Here is a 26,820-nt window from a genome sequence, read left to right as displayed (position 1 = left end):
AAACTGGTTACATCACTATGCTACAACGCCACTCCTCACTTATTAGAAACATATCTTCATTCTTCCTTAGAGACAGCAGCTATCCAAGCAAAAATAAATATCCTTATTTGTGACTTGCAAAGGAGTTTTTAGTAAAGCATCTTAGAAACTAATTTTTATCAGTTTTGGAAAATGTGTATTTTTTTTAGTCAACATAAATTCTTGCTCTTTATTTGAAAGTTTCCATGTGTTCTTTCCCTCGTCTCACACTGTACTATGGCTTGGAGGAGAATATCCATTGTTTAACAATCAGGAATTCTATCTTTGCAACTTCTATGGTAAGTGTGTACACTCTCATTTCTCATGAATTCAAGAAGTATACACAGCTTGTCCTTTCTAACTATAATGCAATGGTCCATCTCCGACTTTGAGGAAGTCGCCTGGAATGTTCTTTACATATCCAAACTGTAATGTGGTCCTTAGTGACTTAAATGATTTGGGAGGAGGTATTATTTGGTAAAGCCTACATTTACCTTAACAGATTCATGTACTACCTTCCTTAGTTCATTTTATTAATAATTCTTCTCACTTCTGCTTTACCTAACTTAATAGTTTTAGTGATTTGTGTTGTATTATGGCTTTGCTAAGAAAAACGTCTCTTTTTAGCTCCTTAGTTTTAAAAAAAGTTACACTTGGGTTCTCCCTCCAGCCTTTCTTGCAAAGTGAATTTTAAAAATTCTCAAATTAAAAAATGTGAAAATAGCATAGACTTTTAGTTTCTTTCTCAACTTAAGTAAACAACTATAAAAAAACAGAATAAATCCAGGAACCCAAAAATGCTGTGTGCTGCCTCCCTGAGACAAACAATTACAAGGTGGGACCGGCATCCACAGGCCACGTTAGACCTCCTGTTCCCCTAAAATGACCAACAGCAAAGCACAAGGCTGCTTCTCCCTGTCAATGGTCCCGGGGCAGACCCAGGAGGGGTACTTACACCAGGACTGAGCAAAGGGGTGGAATTCTACACAAAGTACTTTTTTATGCAAGAAAAACAAACTTTATTACCAAATAAATAATCTTCCCTGTTGTTGTAAAAAAAAAAAAAGGCAATAAAAATTATGTCCTAAAGGAAATCAAGTTAACTGACATTCTAAGATTTTGCTTACTTCAACCTTTATTAAATATTTTACTTTGTCCCCTTCCAAAAATACTGACTGCCAAGCCAGGGCCATTAATTAAAAAAAGAAGAGCTGTCAGGGAAATTAATTATTTTATGTGTAATATATGTTCTCTACTAAAGAGGAAGGGAATGATGCTTAAAAATGAATAATATATTTTGACTAAGATATATGAGGAATGTCCCCAGTGACTGCCCTCTTACAATTTCAAGTTCACATGTGTTAGAGTCTAAGAAACGTAGCAGAGTGGGAATAAGGAGGGGAGCTTTTCTCAGCCCCTTCTTTCTGTTCATGAAGGTTACAGAGTGTTTACTACGTAAGATGGCACTTTATAAAGCAAGCAATGACAAAGTGCATCAAGTAAAGGTACCACATGATCCCGACCTGCAAGGAGTGACATCTAACCCATCGCACTGAGGACCTTGGAACCAACAGAGTGCTGACATGAGTGAAAGGGATGGGAAAGGAGCTGAGGCAAACAGGAAAACGGAGCAAGTCCCCACACGTGGGGCAACTTCTCCTGGTGGTATGACCCGGAATCTGCTCTAAGAGTCTGACCCCAGTTCAAGCGAGAAAGACCCAAGAGTGACCTCGGCAGATGATAGGAATGAAATCATGGTGGGAACCCAAGGGGAAGGTGAGAACTGAGTCTAGCGACTTCAGTTAACAGGATGAAGTGTTTTTTGGGTTTTTTTTGTATTTTTCTGAAGCTGGAAACAGGGAGAGACAGTCAGACTCCCGCATGCGCCCGACTGGGATCCACCCGGCACGCCCACCAGGGGCGACGCTCTGCCCACCAGGGGGCGATGCTCTGCCCCTCCGGGGCGTCGCTCTGCCGCGACTAGAGCCACTCTAGCGCCTGGGGCAGAGGCCAAGGAGCCATCCCCAGCGTCCGGGCCATCTTTGCTCCAATGGAGCCTCACTGCAGGAGGGGAAGAGAGAGACAGAGAGGAAGGAGGGGGGTAGGGGTGGAGAAGCAGATGGGCGTTTCTTCTGTGTGCCCTGGCTGGGAATTGAACATGGGACTTCTGCACGGCAGGCCAACGCTCTACCACTGAGCCAACCGGCCAGGGCCAGGACGAAGTTTTAAGGGAAGTGATAATGTGCCACAACCAGAAAGAAGATCAGAAGTGACTGAGAAGCTGAGGAATGAACAGAACGAGTGTGTCTGCAGTGTGAGAACATTATCAAGTAGGACAGGTGGTCAGGAAACAATGACAACAGTCTGAGATTTAAATGCCTGGGCCTTGGAAAAGCATGGAAAAGCGAGACCAATCTAGATAGAGGTGAGCTGTGCAATGAAAGATACAGAAACTGACTAAACTGGTGGGCTAAGGACAAAACATTTCAGGAACTTGGCAGAATAGGAGATATGCAATATAGAAATTAAAAGGTAGAGTTTGTGAAGGACCACAAGAAATTCTGTTTTTCAGTATTTTTTTTTTGACAGAGACAGAGTCAGAGAAAGGGACAGATAGGGACAGACAGATAAGAATGGAGAGAGATGAGAAGCACCAATTCTTCGCTACAGCATTTTAGTCATTCATTGAATGCTTTCTCATATGTGCCTTGACCAGGGGGCTACTGCAGAGTGAGTGACCCCTTGCTCAAGCCAGTGACCATAGGGTCATGTCTAGGATCCCATGCTCAAACCAGTGACCCCTTTCTCAAGCCGGATGAGCCCGTGCTCAAGCAGGCAACCTCGAGGTTTCAAACCTAGGTCCTCCACGTCCCATTCCAATGCCCTATCCACTGTGCCACTGCCTGGTCAGGCTGTCTTTCAGTATTTTTATGTTTTTGATATTTTCATTGGATGGCTGGACATGGATTTAATATTGTCAAAAGGAAAACAGAAGAACCCCTGCTGAAGACTGTGCTTGCAGGAACCTTACGCAATGTCTGTCTGTGAGGACCAAAGGTAAGCAGTGCTGGAAAGAAAAAATAATAAAAGATATTTATTTAAGAAAATTGAATGTTGACTCTTGGAACCATGGCCATGTTTCACATACCCCCCCCAAATAAGCAATTAAAATCAACTAGGATTTGGGGTGTGCGTGCTCAAAATGGAAGGTAAACACCGTAACAACTGAACCTGGGAAAACCATGCCCACACTAGGGAGAAAAGAACTCGTTGCCTAAGTGGCTTTGAAAACAGTATTTTGATTGTACCCTGTAAAATCAATGATAAAAGAACTGTGAGCTTGTTTTTCACAGGGGTACAGGTTAGCAGTGAGAACAGGTGCAGCTGAATCTGTTAAAATCATTTTAGGTAGAAAAAGAAAATCAATTTCCAAAGAGGTAAAAAGTGGGCTTATAGACTAGGATTAAATAAATAAGTATTTTTTGAATAATGAGATGCAGTTATCTCATTGTATGAAAAAAGGTTATAAGGAAAAAAGGTAGAGAGCTATGATATTGTCGGATTGAAGTCAGAGGTTTCAGTGTGATATGAACTCGTGTCTTTATATATACGCAGACATACAGAGAGACAGAAGGGGGAGCTAGACTATGAATACAGATGTGTGTGTACACATACATGTTTGCTGCAAAGACCCGCAAGTCATGGCACCATGTAGCAATGAGCACATCTAGCACCCAGCTTTTAGTTTTTAATACTATTCTCCAATAAAAGGAACCAGGGCTGCCTGGAGAAATGGTTGATCCAGGACTGTGGCAAAGAGAACACAAGATAGCCAGGAACATCTTGTATTTCCAGAAAGGAAGTGTTCCAAAAATTATGGGTGTGCGTCCAAAGTACATAGAGGTCAACCTGAAGGAGCACCTGATGGCCAAAGCTGGAGCAGCTTGAGCAACAAAATAAATAATGGGGATTGTGATCCATAGAGCACAAGAAACACCCATGACTCCACCCTCATGCAAATAACTGAATAAATAAATGAAACAGAGGAACCACTCTTTCCTACATAATTCCAGTTTATTGATTTAAAAGAAATGAGGAAAACTGAGAATCACCAGCAGGCAAACACCACAGTAGTAACTGTTGCAGGTAAGACCATGCTGCATGCTAAGATGAGCAGGTAAAGGGGAGATAAGAAACAGTGTATCTCCATTTCAAGGTATCTCCCACAGGGCACTTACTAATTACAAAGAGAAAAACAGTAACTAGACAGCAGGAAAATGCCATAGACCAGGTGATCTTTAACCAGGTGAATGAGGTCACCACCATCAGCAATGAGACATGTCAGGACCCTCCCATGCCCCATGATAATGATGCTGAGAAAAGTCACATCATATTTGTGATACTCCCCCCCAAATGCTTAAATTCCATTTAATCGGGAGAAGTATCAGATAAACCCGAATTAGGGGACATCTTACAAAAGTAAAGGACCAGAAATACCTCAAAATGTCAAGGTCATTAAAAGAAAAAGAGATGTTAGAATTATGACAGATTGAAAAAAAAAGCAAAATACAACATGGGCCCTGGATTAGATCCTAAGACAAAACAGACACTAAAGCAAAATCCAAAATAAGGTCTGGCTTGTTCACAGCACTGCACCAGGGTGGCTTCCTGGTGCTGATCACAAACCAGTCACGTGACCTGTAACACTGGGGAGATAGGTGCCGGGGCGGAGGAATTCCCAGTACTATTCCTGCAACTTTTCTGTATGTCAAAGGTTATTTCAAAATAAGGATTTTTTATAAATAAAAATATTGAGTGTTATGTTATATAAATGCAAATAGTTAAAGAAATTAAAGTATAAAAAAGTCAGAGAAAAACAGGCCAAGTCAGAGGGAAAATTTTGTGGAAAAAGAAATACCTTAGGCAAATTAATATCTGTGAATAGGGGACCTATGATTTACTGAAAAAAACATACTGAAGGACTATGAAATCATTATTTGTCTGCACATTTATGAGGCAAAATAATAACAGTCAATCTCATGCTCATGGAAATAAAGGCATTTTTATTTAGAGTAGTTGAAAGAAAGTCTTTTGGTCAAAATAAATACCCCCTCACCATATAACCTTCTTTTGTGATAATTATGCCACAAATAGTTAAATTTAGAACTTTGATGTTCAATCACCTGTCATTCACCTGTCCAAAGTAATATGAGGCAAGGTCATTCTGCCAAGGTCTCAAAAAAAAAAAATCCAGTAAAACAGGTCTATATACAAATGATACTTTTAAAATCAGGAGTAAAAATATACTTAAAAGAAAGCTATTCAAATCAGATGAGCCAAAGGCTCTCAAGTCTTCCTATTAAGATTATAGCACTTTTTGAAGCAGAAACAAACACTAATAATCAGACACTTAAATGTTAGGATGAAAAGGTCCCCAAAATGTTTAAAAAAACAAACAACATATACATGTAAAACAGTATCAGCTACATTTTAAGATCAAAACTCAAATGATCTAACTGTGAGAGATACCGTAGTATTTGTAACTTTCTCTAAAAGTCAGAAATACTTAGTTGAACTTATCAGTGGTCTATCTTCAAGCCAGTCCTGACGCCCCAGTTACTCACAGGAAAAGCAGCTCTGCGGTTGGGGGTGGGGACTTGGGAGCCGTGGGGCTGCACTAACACAGACTCCAGGTGGTTTCTGTCCAGCCTCCCAGGCCTGGTTTTCTTCCCTGCGTTTCCTCTCTGCTCGTGTGTCCACAGCGCTGGCCTCAGCACAGCTGCACCAGCGGGCTCACTTTCTCAGGTTCCACGCACAAAGATGCGCCTGTTTATTAGAGGACGTTTTGTGCAGTTCCTTACCCCACAGATAACACCTCCCGCGCTGGAGGGAAGGGGCTGGATGACTAAACCCTGATTCTCAGGGCCCCATTCAGCACATTATTTCCTGCTGCTTCCCACCACGGGAGCCAATCCACAAAAGCACCTTTATTGGGCATTCAACCACTTCATCGGGTGCCAAAACCCCGACAGGCTCCTTTTCATTGCTTTACTTACTATCTTTTCACAAGAGATGATGCGAGTTTTTATCTTTCTTTAACAGAACAAACATTCAAATGCGCCTTTTTTACATTGCACTTTAAATCGCTTTGTGACATTGTTCGGATCAGCACTGTGGACTACTTGCTGAATGTCAATGTGAGATGGAAACCTCACAAATCTGTTTGCTAAAAAAAAAATAAATAATGAAAAAGAACAGTGTTCAAAAAATTAGAGCAATGTCACTGCCAACGAGAGCCAGAAAGTGCTTGAGATGTCCCAATTCTGTTCTACTTCAGGGACGGAGTGATGTCAGCCATGTATCACTCAGGTAGGGGTCAGGGGAGCAGAATACTTGACAGGAAGCCTCGTTCCCCAGGTCTTTCAAGGAAGTGCGGGGTGACCACGCAGCTGATTTTGATTATTTTTGGGACAGGGGCGGGGAGGGGGAAGAGGATATGGGTTGTGGAGCAAAATACTTCTGCTCCAGAATGCAAATAGATTAAAAAACATTGCTTTTACTTTTGGGATTGGTTCATCCATTCATTGACTCACAACAAGCCCACTGTGACTTAAATCCTGGCCTGAACTAGGGGAGGAAAGAGAGAAGTGGCCCACAACAGCGAAAAAACCAGATTTCCATTGAGATGACTTCTTTTGGAGGTGGAAGGCTATCGGAATTATCATGTAATTCAAATCAGAAAACTGAAAAAGGATCCCTCACAGAGCAGGGAATTGCTGGAGGAGCCGTGGCCTCTCAGGGATGCACACGTTAGTAGAAAGCAGTCTTGTGTGTAGTGGACTTTGGAGATTGGCTTCAGGAGTCAGCTATTCCACAAATGATGGGCCTGAGCAACTGAGTTTCTCTTGCGGCAACAGCGTGATCCCTGCACCCAGGGCTCCTTCCAGCTTGTATGGGGAGCAGGATGTACAGTGGTTAAGACCTTGAGCCCCAGAATCTGATGGCCGCTTTTAAAATCCCATCCTCCATCACCTACTTGGCTTGGTCAAGTTTATTTCTCTGCCTCCACTTCCCATCATGAAATGGTAGTGATATAGATTAGTCTACCATGGAGGTACTCTGAGGATTAAAATATACAGAAAAGCAGCACAGTGCCTGGCTCTCTGCAAGCCCTCTGCACACCCTGTCTGTTATTGGTATTAATTTTCTAAGGCTCCCATAGTTCCCTTGTTACAGGCGGACTGTGTACCCCTACAATTTGTACACTGCAATCCTAATGCCTAGGATGTCAGAATGTAACTATATATGGTCCTCAAAGAGGTGATTAAGCTAAAAGAAAGCTGTGGGGGGGGGGAGGTCTCATCTAATATGACTGTGTCATTATAGGAACAGAAAATTCAAAGAGACACTAGGTATGTGCACATAGACAAAAGGCCACATGAGGACACAGAGCAAGAAGGTTGCTGCCTGCAAGCCAAGGAGAGAGGCCTCAGAAGAAACCAACCCTGCTGACACCTTAATCTTGGACTTCTAGCTTCCAGAACTGGGGAAAAATAAATTTCTGATGCTGATGCCATGCAGGCTTTGGTGTTCATCACGGCAGCCCACGCTAACACACCCCTTTCCCCTCCCTGATAACAGTCTGTTCCATAATCCAGGACTGAAACGGTCTAATTATTTTTGAGACAGTAGGAAACTAATCAGCCACTAAAAAAAGAACTTGAATATATTCATTCCTTGCAGTAAATTTAAAGCTGTACAGGCTCTGGAAAAGGGGTGGGGCAGGGAAAGGATGGAGTTGAACACAAAGGGCTAGCTTACAATGAAAAATACTACGGAATTCCAGAGCTGCCTTGCCAGGCGCTCAAGGCGAGTGAGCCTGTTTATTGTCCTCTCAAATGTTTGAAAGGGCCCTTCAAATAATAAAACGCTCTGGGCCCCTGTCTTGTGCTTGGCTAGAAAGGTTTTGGGAAAATGATAACCCCCTTGAACAGTCAGCCTTATGGAATGACCACACTGTCCAAAGTATTCCTGCTGCTGCTGGTCCGACCCACTAGAATGTGCCTACAGCTCAGGCACTGAGGCGGCTCAGAAGGCTCCAGCGCAGCCGCTCTGACCCACACGGGATACCAGAAAGGGGAGCCTGGACCCTTCTACACAAAGCTGGCTGTGGGGTGAGAGTTCAAATGTCAGCCTCCTTTACCCCACTGAGGGACCTCTAGCCCTCCACCCACCTTTCTGGTCCCCTCCAAAACCCTTCAATAGGGTCAGTAAAGAAGGAAGTGAGATTGGGGAGGGTTTGCAAAATCATATTTTTAAACATTCATTGTGAAATGTTATGAGAAGAAAACGAATCCTTCAGAAAGTACTCCGATTCTATGGAGACTTAAAGGCCCATTATAAAAACCACAGACAGCACAGTCTCATGAATGTGTTTCTCATGGTGATGGTATGGGTGGTTTGACTCATAAGCAGCTGTACAGGGACAGCAGGCAAAGACAGCGGCACACAAGAAGCTGTTTTTATGGTAGACACGGAGGGAAGTTACCAGTTCTTGGGAAATCATCACATTTAGTGGCAAACTTTGCAGCGTTTTGAATCTATGTATAATAAAAATACAGAAATTGGTGAGACACTCTCTAACCTTTTACTGCATGCTGCTATACAGAGTTCTGTAGGAAAACGGGCACCAAAATCTCACCTCGAAGGAGTCACAGAAACTCATGGTTTAAATTTATATGAATAATTATGAAGAGTAGCCTTACTCAAAAGGGACAGTTTTTTCCCCCAAGGTGGGTAAAAGGAAATTAGAGAATTCAAGAGGTTTTGAAAAGGGGCGGGCAGGGAAAGGATGGAGTTGAACACATTTCACAGCTCAAACATGTTTACTAAAATTTTTCTGATGTAATTTATGATGAGTGATTTTTCTCCAAATGTTTGTTTTCCATAAATGTGTTTACCCTTAATTGCATCAATCCCATTTCTCACATTTTGTTTTATAGATATACCTGAATGGGAAGTATGTAGGCCTGGAGAACCACTATGTTGTTATTTAGACCCACAGTGAATAATTTATGCCATGTGCCCACGTGAAATCCTGCCCATCCATAAAACAGAAGGACACAGGTCTCTGTGCTGGTATGGAGTCCTTTGTAAAAGGTATGGTCAAGCGAAAAAAAAAAAAAAAGCTAATAAAAATCTGGGGCAAGATTCACTACCTTTTATATAAGAAATGGAGGGAGGAATGAATACATTTGTATTTGCCTAACAAAGCCTGGAAACAGAAGTTAGACATGAATAAAAATAGTTAACTACACATGGCAAATTGGATGGTGGAAATGTCATTTCATCTTATTCCCTCTCATGGTTTTATTTCTGAACCATGTAAAATGTCTAAAAGTAACTTTTGAAAAATTTTTTTCTATTTTTTAGAAGTCACTGAAATTGTATGCAGAAGTTTTGTACCTGTGTATCTTTTCCTGAGAATAGGACCCAAAGGTTTGATCAGGGCACGCTATTCAAAACTTCCTGCCTCTGAATTAGCCAGAATGCATAAGAAGGCATTTTCCCTTCTCACCGCCTTTTCAGTTCAGCTACCAGGTTCTCCGGTCAAATAAAAATTCCAGCTCTTTATGGGAAAGTTTGCTCTGGGAACACAAAATAAGCACACCATCACCTCGTGCTTCTCTGAGAGGCGGAGGGAACAGAGGCAGCAGCTGAAGTGCACCTGGGTTTGCTGGAACGCACCTCTCCGGTGGCTGCCCAGGGTTGTCGCCACAGGCCACTAATGCCCAAGCCAGCGCAGACTGTCCCGGACTGACAGGCTACTGGTTCCCTCCACGCACGGCACTGATTTGTTTTCAAAATACTTAATATAAATGAGCACCCTGTACTTTTAGACACTCCCTTATCAAATGCATCCTCTTTGTAATTTTTCACAGGTTCTGCAGACACTAAATGAGAGTGAATAAATTTAAAAGTGAAGCTCCAGTTTGTCTAGTAAATAGCCAAGTCTGGTAAATCAAAATGTCAGAAAGGAGGCAGTTAAAAAGTAGAGTCCATGGAGAGGTAGGAAGTGGACACCCTGTCCTATACCTGTGGCCAGACTTGCCCAGCCATGAGTCATCCTGTTATACTCGGTGATGTCTTCTCTGATTATAGCTCTTTCTAAACACCTAGTCACGGCCATTTCAAGCCAAGTGTGGGAAGGCAGTTTTCTCACTGTTTATGACTTTGCTGTATATATAATTTTGTGATCATCTAATATGGATAGTGTCAATACCTGCTCATAGTTTTTTCCTGTTTTAATAAACACTTTAATGTAAAGTTGGAATGGGAAAATACCTCCAGCACGAAGCTTTCAGCCGAGTGATGGCCCACTTGTGCAGCTCCTTAATTACACGCTGCACGGAAAACGACCCTTAATCACAGGTCTCGGGCAGATCACCCAGCCTGGGATACGTAGTGCTCGGGAGGGACAACATCTTTGTTCTCGGTGTAACTCCATGTTTCTCAGGGTTGATTCCCACAAGGATTTGCATTAGCAGCTGTTCCAGCAGATGAAAAACTTCTCTTTTCTGAGCCAATGAAAAAAAGTATATAGATCTTCTATTATATGTATTTTTATTTTTATTTTTTATTTATTTATTTATTTATTTTTTTACAGGGACAGAGAGAGGGATAGATAGGGACAGACAGGAATGGAGCGAGATGAGAAGCATCAATCATTAGTTTTTTGTTGTGACCCCTTAGTTGTTCATTGATTGCTTTCTCATATGTGCCATGACCGTGGGCCTTCAGCAGACCGAGTAACCCCTTGCTCGAGCCAGCGACCTTGGGTCCAATCGGTGAGCTTTTTTTTGCTCAAGCCAGATGAGCCCGTGCTCAAGCTGGCAACCTCGGGGTCTTGAACCTGGGTCCTCTGCATCCCAGACCGACACTCTATCCACTGTGCCACCACCTGGTCAGGCCTATTATATGTATTTTTAAAGAACATGTGGGCACATACAGGTTTGAAATGTCTATGCATGGATGTGCCTGGATGTGTTTTCTGATTAGGAAGGGACAATATGATGTTAAGCAAATTTCTAAATACACCAGAACCACAATATAGTCAACTAAGTTTGTCACATAAGTAAAGTCTTTTTCATGGCCCACATTTTTTGAAAACTGGGTCACTTAAAAGTTACTACTAGTTGTAACAGGTGAGAGAAGTCATCTCTGGGGCAGAGTAGATCATGATTTGGGGAAGATGATGTTTGTGGTGAACAAACTTAGAGTCATCCCCAATATACTCTGGGGAGACACACAAGGCCCCGGGCCAGGAAGCTCCATTTCGGTCACACAGGTTTCTGACGGAGACAGAGAAGCAGCTCAGACTCTGCAGAGCTGCTGCTTTCTGGGTGGTGGTGGGGGGAGTGAGGAGCACAGGATGAGGCCACAGCCCTGAGTAGAGGCCAGGCTTCCTCTCAAAGGAGAGGCCGGCCCTCTGTCTCTGGCCTGTCCTGGGCTGTTGCTGTCCCGATAACTTAGAAGGTGGTTTGAACAAGGCACTAGTCTTAGGAACTGCTTGTACTCTATGGAGAAAACAGCTTTGAAGTAGCCCCGGAGCAGGAGACCAGCCGAACCCTGACGAAGGGAACAGGCTGGTGACACAGGTGGCAAGGCCTGGCCTGGGTTCCTGGGAGAGGACACACCTGGTAACCACTGAGTCCTTCCTTTCCACCACCCGGCCAACTCCAAAGCCAGGCAGAGGGTTGTGCACAGCCACCGGCAAACAAGCAGAGCACGACCTCACAGGGCCTAGACGCTGAGAGTAGGGCAAGGGAGGGCAACAGGGATGGAGGATGACTGGGCTCACAAGGGAACCCCGTCCTCATTCTATACTCTGTAGTGGTTGTGCCAGTGGTCACCCAAGAACATATGTGGAGTTTATAACCTCCACGCACGGGATCTGAACACTTTAATTCATTGTAAGAAATGACAAGTATAATTCTGAGGAGTAACCATTGGTATAAAAAGTATTGACCCTGGAAATGCAGCTATATAAAGCATGTATTCTTTAAAGTGAAACAGACCAGAACTTGGCAAAATGGATTACACTGAACTGCACTCATCTGCCCACCAGTATCTCACTGAAACAATCTTCCAGCCGAGGAGCCCCCATCACCTCACTCAGAGCTCCCGCTGGGGCCCCTTCCATTCTCTCAGTGTGGGCTGCAGAGGGTCTCTGTCCCCCAGCACTCCAGTTGTTTAAACCTACGCTATTTTCATTTCATCACATTTATAAGTCTGCATTATATCTGCACCCATCACTCCTATTAAAATATGCTTTAATTTCACCTGACCAGGCGGTGGCGCAGTGGATAGTGTTAAACTGGGATGCAGAGGACCCAGGTTCGAGACCCCAAGGTCGCTGGCTTGAGTGTGGGATCAGAGACATGACATCATGGTTGCTGGCTTAAACCCAAAGGTCATAGCTGGAAGCTCAAGGACACTGGCTTCAGCCCAAGGTTGCTGGCTTGAGCAAGGGGTCTCTCGGTCTGCTGGAGCCCCCCCCCCACCCCCCCACCCCCGTCAAGGCACATATGAGAAAGTAATCAATGAACAACTAAGGAACCGCAACGAAGAATTGATGTTTCTCATCTCTCTCCCTTCCTGTCTGTCTGTCCCTATCTGTCTCTCTCTCGGTCTCTGTTATACACACACAAAAAATATATGCTTTAATTTCAGAGAGTTCCCATGTGGGTCTTCAGTGGTCCCTGGAGCTCAGCTCACTGAGATAGTCCTTCTCAGGTTACCCTGATGTTAGCCTTTGGGTTGAAATACTCATTATCTGCACCAAGATTTATTCCATTACTCCTCTCCACCAGAGACTCACTGGATAAATTTATTTTTTTTCCTTTAGAATTTTTCATTTTTCATTTATTTAGTGAGAAGGGACAGAGAATGTCCAGTGGGGGGGGGGACTGAGGAAAAAACCTCCATTACTAGATGTAGCACAGCAAGGGGTACACATGTCTGTGTGCATGTGTGTACCTGCATGCACACAGGTGAGGGACAGGCCTTATAGGACTTGTTAGGAAACTGGAATTTTATTCTATGACCAACAACAAATCACTGAAGAAACTCAAGCAGGGGCTGTGTAATTGGATTTGTGTTTTGGTCACAGTAAGAGAGGGTGAGAAGTGAGGCTGGGAGCCCTGATAGGCAAGAGCAATGGTGGCACTGAAGAGAAGAGAAATGTTTCAAATATATTATTTAGATAATATAGTAGTAACAAAATGTGCACATGCTCAAAACATTAAAAATAGAGTTTTCCAGCAATTCCACTTCTAGGAATACTTCCCAAAACACTGAAAGCAGGGACTTGAGGTATTTATACAGCCCTGTTCATAGAAGCATTATTCACAGTGGCCAGAAGGTGGGAGCAACTCCAATGTCCATCACCAGATCAGTGGACAAACAAAACGGGGTCTATACATACAGTGGGATCTGTACATTCTACTATCACGAGGTACCTAGAATACTCACATGATGTACCTAGAGTACGCGAGCTCACAGACACAGAAAGTAGAGGGGTGGCTGCTAGGGGTGGGGGGAGGGGAACGAGGACTTAGTGTTCGGTGGGGACAGAGGTACATTTGGGAAGAGTGCTGTGGATGATGGGAGCACAGCAAAGGGGATGTACTAAGTGCCACCTGTATATTTAAAAATGCTTAGAATAGTAAATTTCATGTTTTATATATTTTACCACAATTAGGAAAAAATGTAGAGGGCAGTAAAGAGAGCCTCAAGTGTGCTGGCCATTTTCTGGATGAATAAATGGGGCCATTTCCACTTCAGAGAGGTGGCAGGAGGGAAATTTAAATACTACTTTGTTTAAAGAAGGTGGTAAAATGTTGTCGACCGAATAAATAAACAGGGTATTTTTGCAATCTGGACAGAGGTGCTGGGCCCACTAACCCCCACCTCACCTGCCTAGTTAACAAAGAGCTACACCTGATTCTCATCCATGTTCTCCAGCAGAAGCTGGAAGCTAGTTTCTTATTAGTGTAAAGTTGGATTTGAATGGTACGGTGTGGGTTGTCTTTGAGTTGCCTTGGAAACTTAATTGAATTGCTAATGGACCATGTTTTTTCCATGAATAAAGGCGGATGAGCTTTTGGGAGCAGGGAGGTTACAACTGAAGAATAGTAGAGACTGTTCACCTTGGCGTCCTCCTGAACCCCTGTGTGTGTGTGTGTATGTGTGTGTGTGTGTGTGTGTGTGTGTATATATATATATATTTATATTTTTAAGTCCCTATGTGACATTTATTTCAATTCCATACCTTTTCCCATTTGGGCCCCCAGTATATACTTGTCGTGGTAGGACTGCGACAGTAAAACAGTCAAGTGAGTCAAATATTCATGTGGACAGAGAAGGATGGATAGAAAAACCTTGGCAAAGAGTTTAGAGAGAGGCAAGGAGGCAGCCCAGAGAAAACTTCACATTTCAGGTAGTTTCTCATGAATATATCTCTTTTTAAATTTTAAGTTGAATTAAAAGATTCCTTTTATGGTAACAATCACATATCACTGCATCAATGAAAGATAATTCCTGGGTTTTCTCTGTTGTGAATGCAGCCAGTCTGGTGGAGAGGGAGAACTAACTTGACTGGCACCCATTTCCTGCAGGTGCAGGGGTGACCCGGGCAGCACGGAGTCGGACTTGGGTATGCGGTTTTCAGTAAACGTATGGGCTGAGTTAAAGCCCCAAGTGGCCAACAAGCAAAAGGTTTTATTTCTCATGTTGTTGTCCCCTTGTTTTTCTTGTAAAGAATTCAGAGCAAAAAAAAGTCATGCTTTTAAATGTCTTTGAAATTAAATGCAAGTATTGAGTTATTCACTATTCAAAGGAGAAAAGACTTTATGAAGCACTTTCAGAGAGTAAGATTTTTAAGTACGTATCTTCTAAATACATCAAAGAACTAGTAAAAAGACCACCTGTCATCTCACTATAGGTTAAGACAACAATTTTCAACCTTTAGTAAACTAATTACTAAAATTCTATGACACACCAAAATATATTATTATATTTTTTTACTGATCAGACAAAAAATAGATATAATTTTGATTCATTCAGACTGATGACTATTGTTGTGTTGGCTGCTGTCATTTTTTTTATTAGACAATCTAAAAGAAAACAGGTCAGTGCCCCAGACTAAATAGTCAGGTACTGCACGTTTTAAAAATTCTTGCAGCACACCAGTGTACCTCTTGTGGAACACCAGTTGAAAACTGCAGGGCTCTCAGAAGGAACAGGGGGAGGTTTGGAATTGGCCTTACCCAGAGTGGTCTCAGAAGAAATGTAAATTTAGAACATCAGAGCCTGACCAGGCAGTGGCGCAGTGGATAGAGCATTGGACTGGGACGCGGAGGACCCAGGTTCAAAACTCTGAGGTCACTGGCTTGAGCGTGGGCTCATCTGGTTTGAGCAAGGTTCACCAGCTTGAGCCCAAGGTCTCTGGTTTGAGCAAGGGGTCACTTGCTCTGCTGTAGCCCCTCAGTCAAGGTACATATAAGGAAGCAATCAATGAACAACTAAGGTGCCCCAACGAAGAATTGATGCTTCTCATCTCTCCCTTCCTGTCTGTCCCTATCTCTCTCTCTCTCTCTCTTTCACACACACACACACACACACACACACACACACACACACACACACAACGTCAGAGCTGTTGAGAAGCTTAGACAATGTCAACTACCTCACTATCTCAGGCCCAGAGTTGCAATGTCACCAAAGAAAGAGATGGAATCAGAACACAGGTTCTTCTAACATGAAGAACATACCTTGCGAGTTTCAACACACGGCCTCTTCTGAAAGCTCCAGTCATAAATGTCACTCTTGCTACTCAAAAGTCTGTTCTTAAAGCCACATTTTAGCAAAAACAATCCAGTGGTGGTGGAAAGGGACTTTCCAAAGTCAACTCAACCGTGCCAGTCCAGGTGATGATGGAATAGAAGTGACAGGCATGTCGCGACACAGTCACAGGTGGTCTTTCAGATGCGATAACCTGGGTGCGAGCCCAATGGAAGGATCACCTGAAGACTAATGATGGACCCAGTCTTAGCCTTAAAAATAGCATGTGCAGTCTAAAGACTATGTCTATGCACTTCAGACACGCGCCCTGCAGAAAGTATGTCATGCTCCTTTGCCCAGGTTACTGATGCAGACAATCCACTGAGTATCGTCCACCCCTATCGCCACCAACTCTGGGCACTGCTGCCATCAAGAGTCCCTGCACTGCTGTAGGCATGCTTTTGGGGCTATTACTGGAACCATGGAGCTAAATTCAAACACTATCCCATATGGTAGTTTTGGGTGTGAAAGAGAAAAGCTGAATTACTCAGTCTAGGAGAGCATAAAAAAGGTGCTGTTTTAAATTGGTCTCATTGAAAACACAAATATTTCTGATATTCCAGTTTACCTTTGGTGTCCAAGACCAAGTAAATAGAGAAATGTGACAAGTTATACAAGTAAAGATGGTAGGTAAGGAAAATCCCTCGGATTTACTAAGTGATTAAAGATAATTACGTGGGACCTGTTCCAGGAGCCGACGAGTGCCTCATCCACAGGGGCTTGGGGAGGCCAGAGCCTCTCGATCAGATGCAGGTCAGACTCACTGGGGCACAGATGCAAAATCTCCATGTCTAGACCCCAACCTCAGAGATTCTGATGAAATGGCTGATGGTATAAACTCATGGTTCTCAACCTTATTACACTTGAGGACCAGTGAAAATATGAGAATTATTTTGGGACCACTAAGGCAGAAATCACCCTGAGCATAAGTGAATTCGACTAAGATCACTGAGTCTATAATCTTCATACAACATCAGAGTGGTTAACTCTTCATGAACTGGCACGAAATTTCTGGCAGACTGGTCTGCAGACTGGCAGTTAAACACTGGTATAAACCACAAACACAAATAAGACTGGATGAGCACAAAGATTTGCCAAATCTTTATTCTATTTGAGTGTGCTTGGTGTCTGACACATGACTCAGACGCCGTGACTAGGGAGCCTGGCAGCGGAGTGAGGCGAGAGGACACCATGCCTGCTGCCTGCGCCCACTGTCCCTGCAGCACCGCCCCCCAAACTGACCTTTCCACGTGATGGAAAGTGGTTTCCAATGGAATCACGTTCACACTGGAGTCTAGCTTCAGACACGAGAATTACTTCTTGAATAATGAACTATATAATTTCATTTCTTGTTCATTTAAAATAAGTTCTATTTTTATCCCCTCCCAACATCACCCAGGGATATAGAATATGTAAAACAAAACAAAACAAAAAAAAAAACCCACCAAAAAAACCCCATGGAGCTCATAATTCCACATGTTCTCACGGCAACAGACTTCCAAAGTGAACCGTGCTACAAAAACCACGGAGGGGCCTGGGCCTCGCTCCCAGGGCGTAGGTATTTGTATTCAAGTCACATTGTAATTCTTAAATACCTTATTCACAACCAAAGAAATAGACATTTGACCTAAAAAGCCATGTTTTTTATATTTAAAATTTGTGGAAATTTAAGTTGTTTGGATTGGGGAGTTTTAAGAAAATACTGAAGTAATAAGGCTGAAGAAATTCTGGAACTAGAAATAACTTTGCCCTGCCTGGAAGGTCAGAATCAAACACATTTAAGAAACTATCTTTAGGGATTAACAGCAAGCGACTAGAGACAAATACATATGACAGTTCCTTACTGTACATGACTTCTGAAGCGTGAGAAAGGCAAGACCCTTGCTTGTCTGACACAGAGGAGACCCACAGGGTGATGGGCACCCGGTTCTGCAAGGGCAAGCAGGGCCCATACTTAACTCCTTCCTGCAGTACCCGCCAAGCCCCGTGCAGCTCTCCAAATAAAAAGGGGCTCAAACTGAGACATGGGTAAGCAGACGCAAGTGAGCACAAGCACCAGCAGCCTGGCACACACAAGGCTATGACATCATGACGCACGAACTCCCTTCCCCACAAGAGCAGGGAGACAGGTCCTGGGCCGAGCAGGAGCAAATCAAGATCTCCTGCGTACCTGTGGCAGTGGCCTCTTGCTCCTACAGTCTCTGCGTCTTCTTTTGGACTTCATCCCTAGATCCTTGATCCTTGTTGTCTGGACTATTTAACGAAGGCCTCTTTCCCTAGATGAGGACCCTGGGCACTGCTGCCTGCTTTCCTGGACTTGACCATGATCAGAGGCTCTGGCAGAGGCTGGTCAAAGAGCCCTAAGGAGGATTTCCTTTCCCCCAAATCAACTGTTTATGTCCAAGTATTGCAAGGGAACAGATACTCTTCCATTCCCTTGAATTACAGGAAAAATCACAGGGGAAAGAAGGAGAGCATAAATAAGATGTGAGTCCCTGTCTGACCGCTGTTAGTTCCTAAGAGGTTGTACTCAACAGAGAAACACCTTCTTGGAAAGATAGTGTCAGTAAGTTTGTGAGGGGCAAGCAGCAAGTGACTTTTCTTGAATGTCACAGAATATCCGAGAAAAAGGGTTCAGGGAACAAAATGCCACCTGAACTTAAAAAACAATAAAACAAAACAAAACAAAAACACACCTCTATAAGAAGTTTTCAGGCCCAAGTCAAGGGTGATGGATACCTAGTTCTTTCCTCTTGGCTGGCCTGCAATTGCAAACCCCAGGAAGTAAAGAACACACCACGGGGAAGGCACATATAAAAAGAAACCTTCCAGAACAGGGTTATTTGTAGCATGCTAAGTTCACCAGGCCTCCTCCACTTAACAGAATAGCTGTAGAAAAAAAAGGCTGGACTTTATTGTCAACTTAAACTGAAGGATTTAAATATATTACGCAACCCTGGAAACACTCTGGCAGTGGGCTAGTGGGCAGCCCAGCACAGATCTGAACTTAACCTCGAATGTCACATTAGGGGAAGTCCAATGCTCCTCCAAACTCACAGACAACTTTGCCAAAAATGAAAGTGGACACCTTGGCTTGGGGACAAACTCTGAAAATTCTCTTTTTCTTTGGATCCCTGAAGAAATAATAGCTGAATTCTGTGAATTCTGATAGTGTCTTGCTGAAGTAACAATAGGGCCCTATTTAGGCCCCAAGGGACCCAGAACATGATTAGGCCTATAACTAAGGAGGTGAGCCCATCAGTAATGTGTCCTGAGCAGCTAGGTTTAGCTCAAGGCCATGAATGAACCTCCAAACAGAGGATGACTCCAGGATGGGTCCTGATGAGTGTAAACAGGGCACACAGGACAAATGGAGGGAGCAACGGAAGTGTCCCAAAATTAACAGGCAAAGACTGGAGTATGGCAGACTACAGGAATCTTCTCTCAGGAAGGAAAGAAAATGCATTACCTCCAAATCCAGAAAACTGGCCATCTGCCAATACTGTGAGAAAATGAAGATGGTGACATATGTGGTGCAGAGTATAAACCCTATCCGATCTGCACCGTGGCAGAAGCCAGACCAACGTTTCTTAAAAAGGGCTTGAAGTCTCAAATTAGCTTTTCACTAGGATGAAAGACTCAACTAGCACAGTCCAACAGAAATACAGTGCAAGTTCATATATAGTTTAAAATTTTCTAGTAGCTGTAATTTAAAAGTATAAAGAAACAAGTGAAATTAATGTTAATAATACATTGTCTTTAACCCGCCATATGAAATATATTATTATTTCAACATGTAATGGACATAAAATAATCATACATTCTTTTTTCAGACTTGGTTTTGAAATCCAGTGTGAACTCTACACCTGCGAATAGGTCACCTCACTCAAGGACATCCCCACAGCCACCCCTGTTCAGTGGCTTCCCTGCGGGACACGCAGGAGAAAGACTCACACTGTCCTCAGATGCCCACTTCTGACCCATCTAGACCCACATGGAAAAGTAGTCCTGCTGCAGTTACCTTACCTAGAGGAGTCACCCACCGCAGGCACACCTGGAACTAATACCAGGTACTCCTGTACGTCAACCATCATTGAAAGAGAAAATTAAACAAAAGAAATAAAGGAGTCACTGAAGAATGTCAAATGCTATTTTGTTCAAATGCCGTTATTTCTGTTTAAAAGCAGTCCTTTCCGAGGCCCCGTCCCTCGTCACAGTCATGGCCGCAGTGCCCTGAGACCCAGCGCTGCCGGACACTAGGCTCTGGGCCCAGCTCCACACCCTCGCGTGCAGGGAGCCTGGGCTGCGGGTGTCCTGAGACACTTGTAAAGCTATAGAGATGGCATGGTTCAACTCTCAGGGCCTGCAGGCTTGAATTTCTGGGGTTTCACACCAACAAAATAAAGAACCCACACCGGGCTAACCTGATAAGATGTTGTTTTCAACATCATCTAGACAGTGCCTTCTCTGTGTTCTCCATTTATAAGTGACACTGGCCCAAAAAGAATGGCCCCCTGGCCCCCTGGTCCTTCTCTAAACTGGTTTCTTATTACATTGCCGTGGGAAATGAGGCAATCACTCATTATTTCTGAGTAACAGGTGAAATCCCCATTTCCACCTCAGCTCCTGAACGATTAAATGGCCCAGAGTGACACAGTGACAATGGCCTACAAGAGACAAGGGGGCATACCTGCTCCAAGGGGAAAGAAGCGGGACAAGCACTAGTGTCCCTCTCCCAGGCCCCTGCCCCCAGCCCCCAGCCCCTGGCTCCTACCTTTGTGGTTGAAGATACCCTCCATTTCCATGCTGCTTCTCGAATGGGCGATGCACAGCGAGCCACAGGGGACCAGGCCTTCTGCCGCGGGGGACCGGTCGGTGGTCCGCACCAGGCACCAGTCAGGCTTATCGTGGGGCCGCTCCAACACCTCCACGGTCTGGCCACGGCGGATGGTCAGCTCAGTGCTGTTGCAGGCCGTGAAGTCATGGATGACCACAGTCAGCTCGCAGCCGCCAGAGAGCTGGGGAGGGAGAGGGGACACGTCAGCGAGCCTGGAACACTGGACTTACGTGGTGAGGCTGTGACCTGGGCCAGGAACTCTACTTTCCGTTTCGCAGTTGGGTCATCACAGTGAGACCATCTGGGGGACACTTATCCAGTTTCACTGTCCTTTAATCCTTCCTTGGAATCATGTGGTAGTTACTTGCTTTGTCGCATTCTAATGTATGATTATGTTTTTCTGAGTGTTTCACCGTAAGAACCTGATATGATTTCTCACATGAGCATCCAAATCTTCTTGTGCCTGAGACATCCTCAGTAAGCGCTATACACTCATTTTTTAACTTAGGGCAAACTGACAAAAACTGTGTTTGGAGGCTATGGTGGGGATGGTAGCACAGGATAATAGTTCTGGCCCCAGACTGGTGTCTGAGCACTCCACGCTGCCTGTCAGTCTGCGGGCTCTTGTACACACGGCAGGGAGACCAAAAGGCACCAGGGCTCAAGACCGCAAACACAAGGCAGAGCACGCCTCTCTCTTCCCAATACCCTTCAGGATGCTCCTTACTGAGTATTCTTGACCCTCTGCCACCTGTCCCCATCCCCTTTCCACGCTCTCTTCCTCCTGAACGCTTCCATGTGCTCTGTGGACACTGGCTTATTTCCCATTACCCACGTAATGTCTGGTCTGAAAATCCTTTCCCTTCTCTCCACTCACTAAGCTCACCCCCATTTTCTATCAAAACTCCACTAACCTGTAGGCCCTCTGCAAACTCCATAAAGATGCAACACCACCACGACTTCACACGCTAAGCAGGTACACAGCCTTTCCATGATCACCTACCTCCTACGACCTGTGCCCGTCTTGCCCTTAGGCTGTACGTCCCTTGGAGACAACTCATGTATATATATGCTCAGTCATGTCCCTCCTATCTGTGACCAGCTCCCATCTTTGGACTGTCCCCTCTGGCCCTTCAGTGCAGGCAGCCTAGGAGGTCCATGCCTCTGTCACTATTCCACCTTACGGGTTCCTGAACCACCCTTCTCTGTGCTGATGATTCCTGTGCAGGTACCCCCACCTGCTGTTTTCCTCTCCCTCCAAACACTGAGTCTCCCCCCACCCCTGGCCCCAGTCTGCTTCTTTCCAGAGTTCTCTTTTGGGTAATGGTCTCACCATCAGTCACCCAAGCTAAGATACCTCACATTCTTCCACTCTCCGGATGCCACCATATAGACTCCGGTTGCTTCCTTCCTAGCACGCTCATGCCAGACACCCATTTGGATATCCGCAGCGGCCTCCTGGGCGGCCTCCTTGAAGGGCTCCTCGATGGGCTCTAGCCTTGCCATCTAGGCCACCTCAGCACAATCGCCAGTTCCCATTTTAAAGTGTGGAGCCTCCTGTTCAAATATGCCATCCTATTATTCAAGAACCTCAGACACAAGTTTCTCAGCACAGGATTCCTGCAACTGGGTCCCAGCCCACTTTGCCAGCATGGTTAGCTGCTTCTCCTCATGTGCTCCCCGGCCCAGGGACGGTGCCCTCCTTTTGTGGTGGGTCCTACGTGCACTGTGTCCATGCTATCCCTTCTGCTTAGAGCTCCCCTTGAGTCTCAGTAACACTGCATCCACTATCCCTCACATTTTTAATAAGTTATGTCTCAATTCTGAAATGAGCTGTGTCTCGATTGTGTGTGTGTGCCTGCCTTCAGCACTGGGAAGCTGGTTTGTGTCCCTCGCTTGCAAACTTTCCATGCCCTGTCCGTGGTGGGAGAGACAGGGCCCGTCTCACCACAGCTGAGCTGGCCCAGGGTTTGTGTAAGGAAGTTGTTGGAGAGCGTTGTCTCTAAAAGCTAACCTTGTACAGTGCTCTGTATTCAGCAAATAGTCAAACATTTGCTCAAGTGAAAAAGGCAAGATAGACTTGCTCTAAAGAAAAACGAGGCACTGCATTTGCAAAACCAAAATGAATCATGGGTTCTTCCACTGTGACTTCAGGAGCTAACTCTGCCTGTGTTTAACCTGAGACATGCCTGGTCTTTCTGAAGGACATCAGCACAGACAAGACACAGGACAGAGGAGCAGACAGCTGGGTTGCAGCACGTGGGAGGAAGGAAAGCCGAGGCCTCCTGCTGGGGGACGTTCTTGGTCCAGGGAGGCCACCCAGGCCCAGGCCACGCGCAGAACCCTGGAACTGAGCCTCCTGCTCAGGCTCACAGCCCGCAGTGTCCTTGGGCTGCCTGGCCACACCAAAGACTGCATGGCCAGCCCTCTGTCCCGTCTTACACTGTCCATTACCCTCCTGGTTTAACAGCCTGTCTTTTAAGAGAAAGTTTAGATATTTAGAATAAAAAACACATGTCTACTGGACAACCACAGATACCAAAATGAAACAAACTCTTCCATAAAACGAATAGTCTTTGCCTGGCCACAAAGGTAATTTTTCACAAATGTTTAATCCCATTCTAAATTTTACAAATCACTCAGTGGGCAAACCATGCAAATCTTAACACATTTCTCTATGAACAACCAGAGATGATAATGTTAGATGGTGAAAGGCAGAGGCCCAGCCTGGAAAAGCGTTTTCCTCCTAAAACTCCATGAAATGAAAGTGGTTAAGCCCTATAATGAAAAGGAGGACTGTGTCTTGTTCCAGGGCAAGTGTGAGCAGGGAACAAACCCTGATACTGAGTCTGGCCTGTCGAGGCCCTGCAGGACCTGTGCTTCCTGTGGACCCTGTCCTGTCTACCTGTGCGTGTGGGCACGTGGCGGTCGGCCCTGCCCAGAGCCCCTCAGCGCAAGCCCTCCATGCTGCCTTGACACTTGTCCACCCCCAGCCCTGGGAAACACAACTTCAAGACACACCATCTTATCACCAGCCCTTGGCTGGTTTCATTCTCAAATTTTATTAAGTTTTGAGACTGCTCAAAGCCACATGGTGCATTCTGTCAGTGGGGGAAGGGTGGGAAGGGAGAAGGGGGCTGCTCAAGAAGAATTAAGCTAGACCCTATTTCTGGCGCTGGTTTCTTTAGCCCCTTACAGAGTAATCAAAAACTATTGGAAACATCTGTGCACTTGACAGAGCATGAGAAATAAAAGTCAAGCCTGTTCTGACAAAGAATTGCATACTTTGTTAAAATTCTTTTTCAAAGGCTTTAGAGAACTTATTAACAAAATCTGGGACCAGAAGACTATTTTCAAACAGTGCTAAAGTTATCATTAAAAAAAAAAATGTGTGTGTGTGTGTATTTTCTTGGCTGTACCCTCAAGAATCGATTGACTTTTCCCACAACAATCTCCTGCACAGATCTTTAAGGAGAGGATTAAATGGATGTTTTCCAGTCCAGAGAAAAAACATCTGTGGGTTTCTGTCTCAGTGTTCGCATCTGAACATCTTAAACTTATTATAAAACCTCTCTTTACAACCAGGTTCGCAAATTTAAAAAACTTTTTTTTTTGTATAAAAGTATTATAATAACTATTTTGAGGAAACAATGCAAACAGTTACTGCATTTAAGAGGAATTAAACTCCTATTAGACAAAGTTCAGATAATGATCTATATTATACATTGTTAAGTATGATTGAAGTCCTATTTGCTTTCAATGACATTCTACCCTCCGTGGCCCAATTTCATTACTATGTTAAGTGACCACTCCATTTATCTAGTTTAAAATTCACTTTGTCTTTCCAAGCAGGCCTTGTGAATGTGTTCAGTTATCTTATGTCTGTGTATTTTATGGACACCTATCATGGGCTCTCGACCGCATACCTGCATTTAGTTTAGGATAGCAAGATATGAAAATCTCCATTTCCACAACTCACATTAACTCCTATGAAAAACACACCAGAAGACAGATCTTGAAAAAACTCTGCTTTTCACTTTTACAAAATAAATGCGGTGCCTAAAAAGCATGCTAGTAAAATGGCCTTAATCAGAGCGTAAACCATGGATACCACCAATGCCTCCTCTAGACCACCAGTGTCCCTTTATAAGGGCTGCCTGCCAAGGGGAACACCCATGACTCAGATGCATAGACTATCCGCAGAATCAAACCAGGGTCCCTTTGCCTGATCTGCTCCAGAATGACTGAAAATAAACAGATTGCCGAGTTTCACCCAAAAGAATGACATATCCATCTCTGCTCACAGGCATGCGAACCTTCAACAATCAGCACACAAAACAGAGTTTTACTTTATGTTTCCTGGAGAAACCAAGTGATATCACTGCTTTGCCTGAACACAGGTAACGGCAATAACTAAAACAGGCCCATGGAGGGGTTTCTCACCCCATCAGTCCTTGGAGCACCGCCTTCGTGGTGCACTATAATGAGGCAGCTTTACATTACAAGAAGATATAGTATTTGAGAGACAACAGCAAACACCTGGCTGGAAAGGCCAAGCTCCCAGAGGGTTCCCGGGCCAGTTTTGCCAGAGGAAGAGAGAGCTCTTTATGACCTGCCTGGCAGATGACGCAGTCCACTCTGCAAGTGATTCTACTTCAAGGACCCACGATGGGTTGCAGGTGGGTGTCTGGCCAATTTTCTGAGAGCAATTCAAAAGGATAGAGGGAATGTGGTCTAACAAAAGCCATTTCCCCTAAAGGACAAAGTGTATAAACTCTTGTGAACAGTCACATCTTACAGCCCAATAGGGTTCATTCAGAAACCTCCCAGAAGGGCCTTGCAGTTTCGTGGCGGTTTCCCACAGAGCAGACCAAAGAACGATCGCCTGGTTGAGGGGATTAGGAAGCACAGCTCCATTGCTGGCAAGGGTTACAAGGGAAAGGCAGCCATCAGGAGCCAGGACAATATTCCATGGAAATGAGTTACACCCCAGGGGCTTCCCCTGCCCGAGCGACGGTGGGCAGCTTCACGGAGGCTTGGGCTCCCCAGCAGCAGCCCCTGTGCTCACCCAACCTGAGGCCAAGTTCACAGAAGTGTTCCCCAAAATCTGTCGCTGAGATCCAAAGAGGACCATTTGGATAATCTCTCACACACTGGAGGTACATAAAGAAATCTGTGAGACCTGTAAAATATACAGCTCACAAAAATGAGGGGATATTTTAAAGCTTATATTCATTTTGAAAATATCCTTTAATTTTTGTGAGCAGTATAGTTAAGATAGATTTTATGTTTTTTACCACCCCCCCAAAAATAAAAAAATCCACGACAAAAAACAGTTTCATAAGCAGCAACTTACCATACCCAACATTTTATCCAGAAAATAATCAGTGAGTATGGCATTCAGGGACACTGATCCTCGACTCTTTGCCGAGGTGATCACACATTGGTTTTCTTACATGAAGATAATTCTTGGAAGGCTTCTTTGTGTGATACACATGAGGTAGGAAGGAAAATGAGATGTAAGGAAGTTTAATTTTAAAAGTACAAGTAGAAAGGCAAACTTTAAATGTAGAAAGTTCAGCCAATCAGAGAGGGAGTACAGCCATTATGCACCGGATCCTAGGGCTCCTAGAGCTCCCAGAGGCTGATGGGGACTGTTTGCCCCTCTCTGAGCAGACGGGGGTGGGAAACACCAGAATGTGCATACAGGTACTGCGGACCCTTCTGCAGAAGAGGGAATGAAGGCTGGGGAGACGGACACAGTTGAAAGCCATGTGCATCCCTGTACATAACCAGGGCCTGGAAAACCAAAAACTTCTCAGGACAGTGTAACCCAAGGATATCCATTTATTGCATGTCCTGAATGAACATGGCAATCTTCTATCCAGAAAAGTTAACTTGAAATGTCTCTTTCTGTCTGTAACAAAGAGACACCAGTCTGAAAAATTAAGATTTGAGAGCCAGTTATACCAGCTGACTGGGCCCCTTACAATGAGGAAGAACAGCTAGAGCAGTGGTCCCCAACCCCTAGGCCGCGGACTGGTCCAGTCCATGGGCCGTTT

General features: G+C 44.4%; 1 protein-coding gene across 10 annotated transcripts in view; it reads right to left on the bottom strand.

Annotated features, from left to right (window-relative positions):
• TRIO (trio Rho guanine nucleotide exchange factor) overlaps positions 1-26,820 on the bottom strand; it is a 351,333-nt gene that overhangs the window by 59,898 nt on the left and 264,615 nt on the right. For all 10 annotated transcript variants that reach the window (XM_066243866.1, XM_066243876.1, XM_066243803.1 and 7 more), the window contains one exon: positions 20,696-20,939. In XM_066243866.1, the coding sequence (XP_066099963.1) occupies positions 20,696-20,939 (244 nt within the window). The remainder of the gene's footprint in view (positions 1-20,695; positions 20,940-26,820) is intronic.

The sequence above is a fragment of the Saccopteryx bilineata genome, chromosome 1, assembly GCF_036850765.1.
Source record: "Saccopteryx bilineata isolate mSacBil1 chromosome 1, mSacBil1_pri_phased_curated, whole genome shotgun sequence".
In the NCBI taxonomy this organism is placed as follows: Eukaryota; Metazoa; Chordata; class Mammalia; order Chiroptera; family Emballonuridae; genus Saccopteryx; species Saccopteryx bilineata.
Note: the sequence above shows the minus strand (reverse complement) of the source record. Positions and strands in the feature narration are given on the sequence as shown.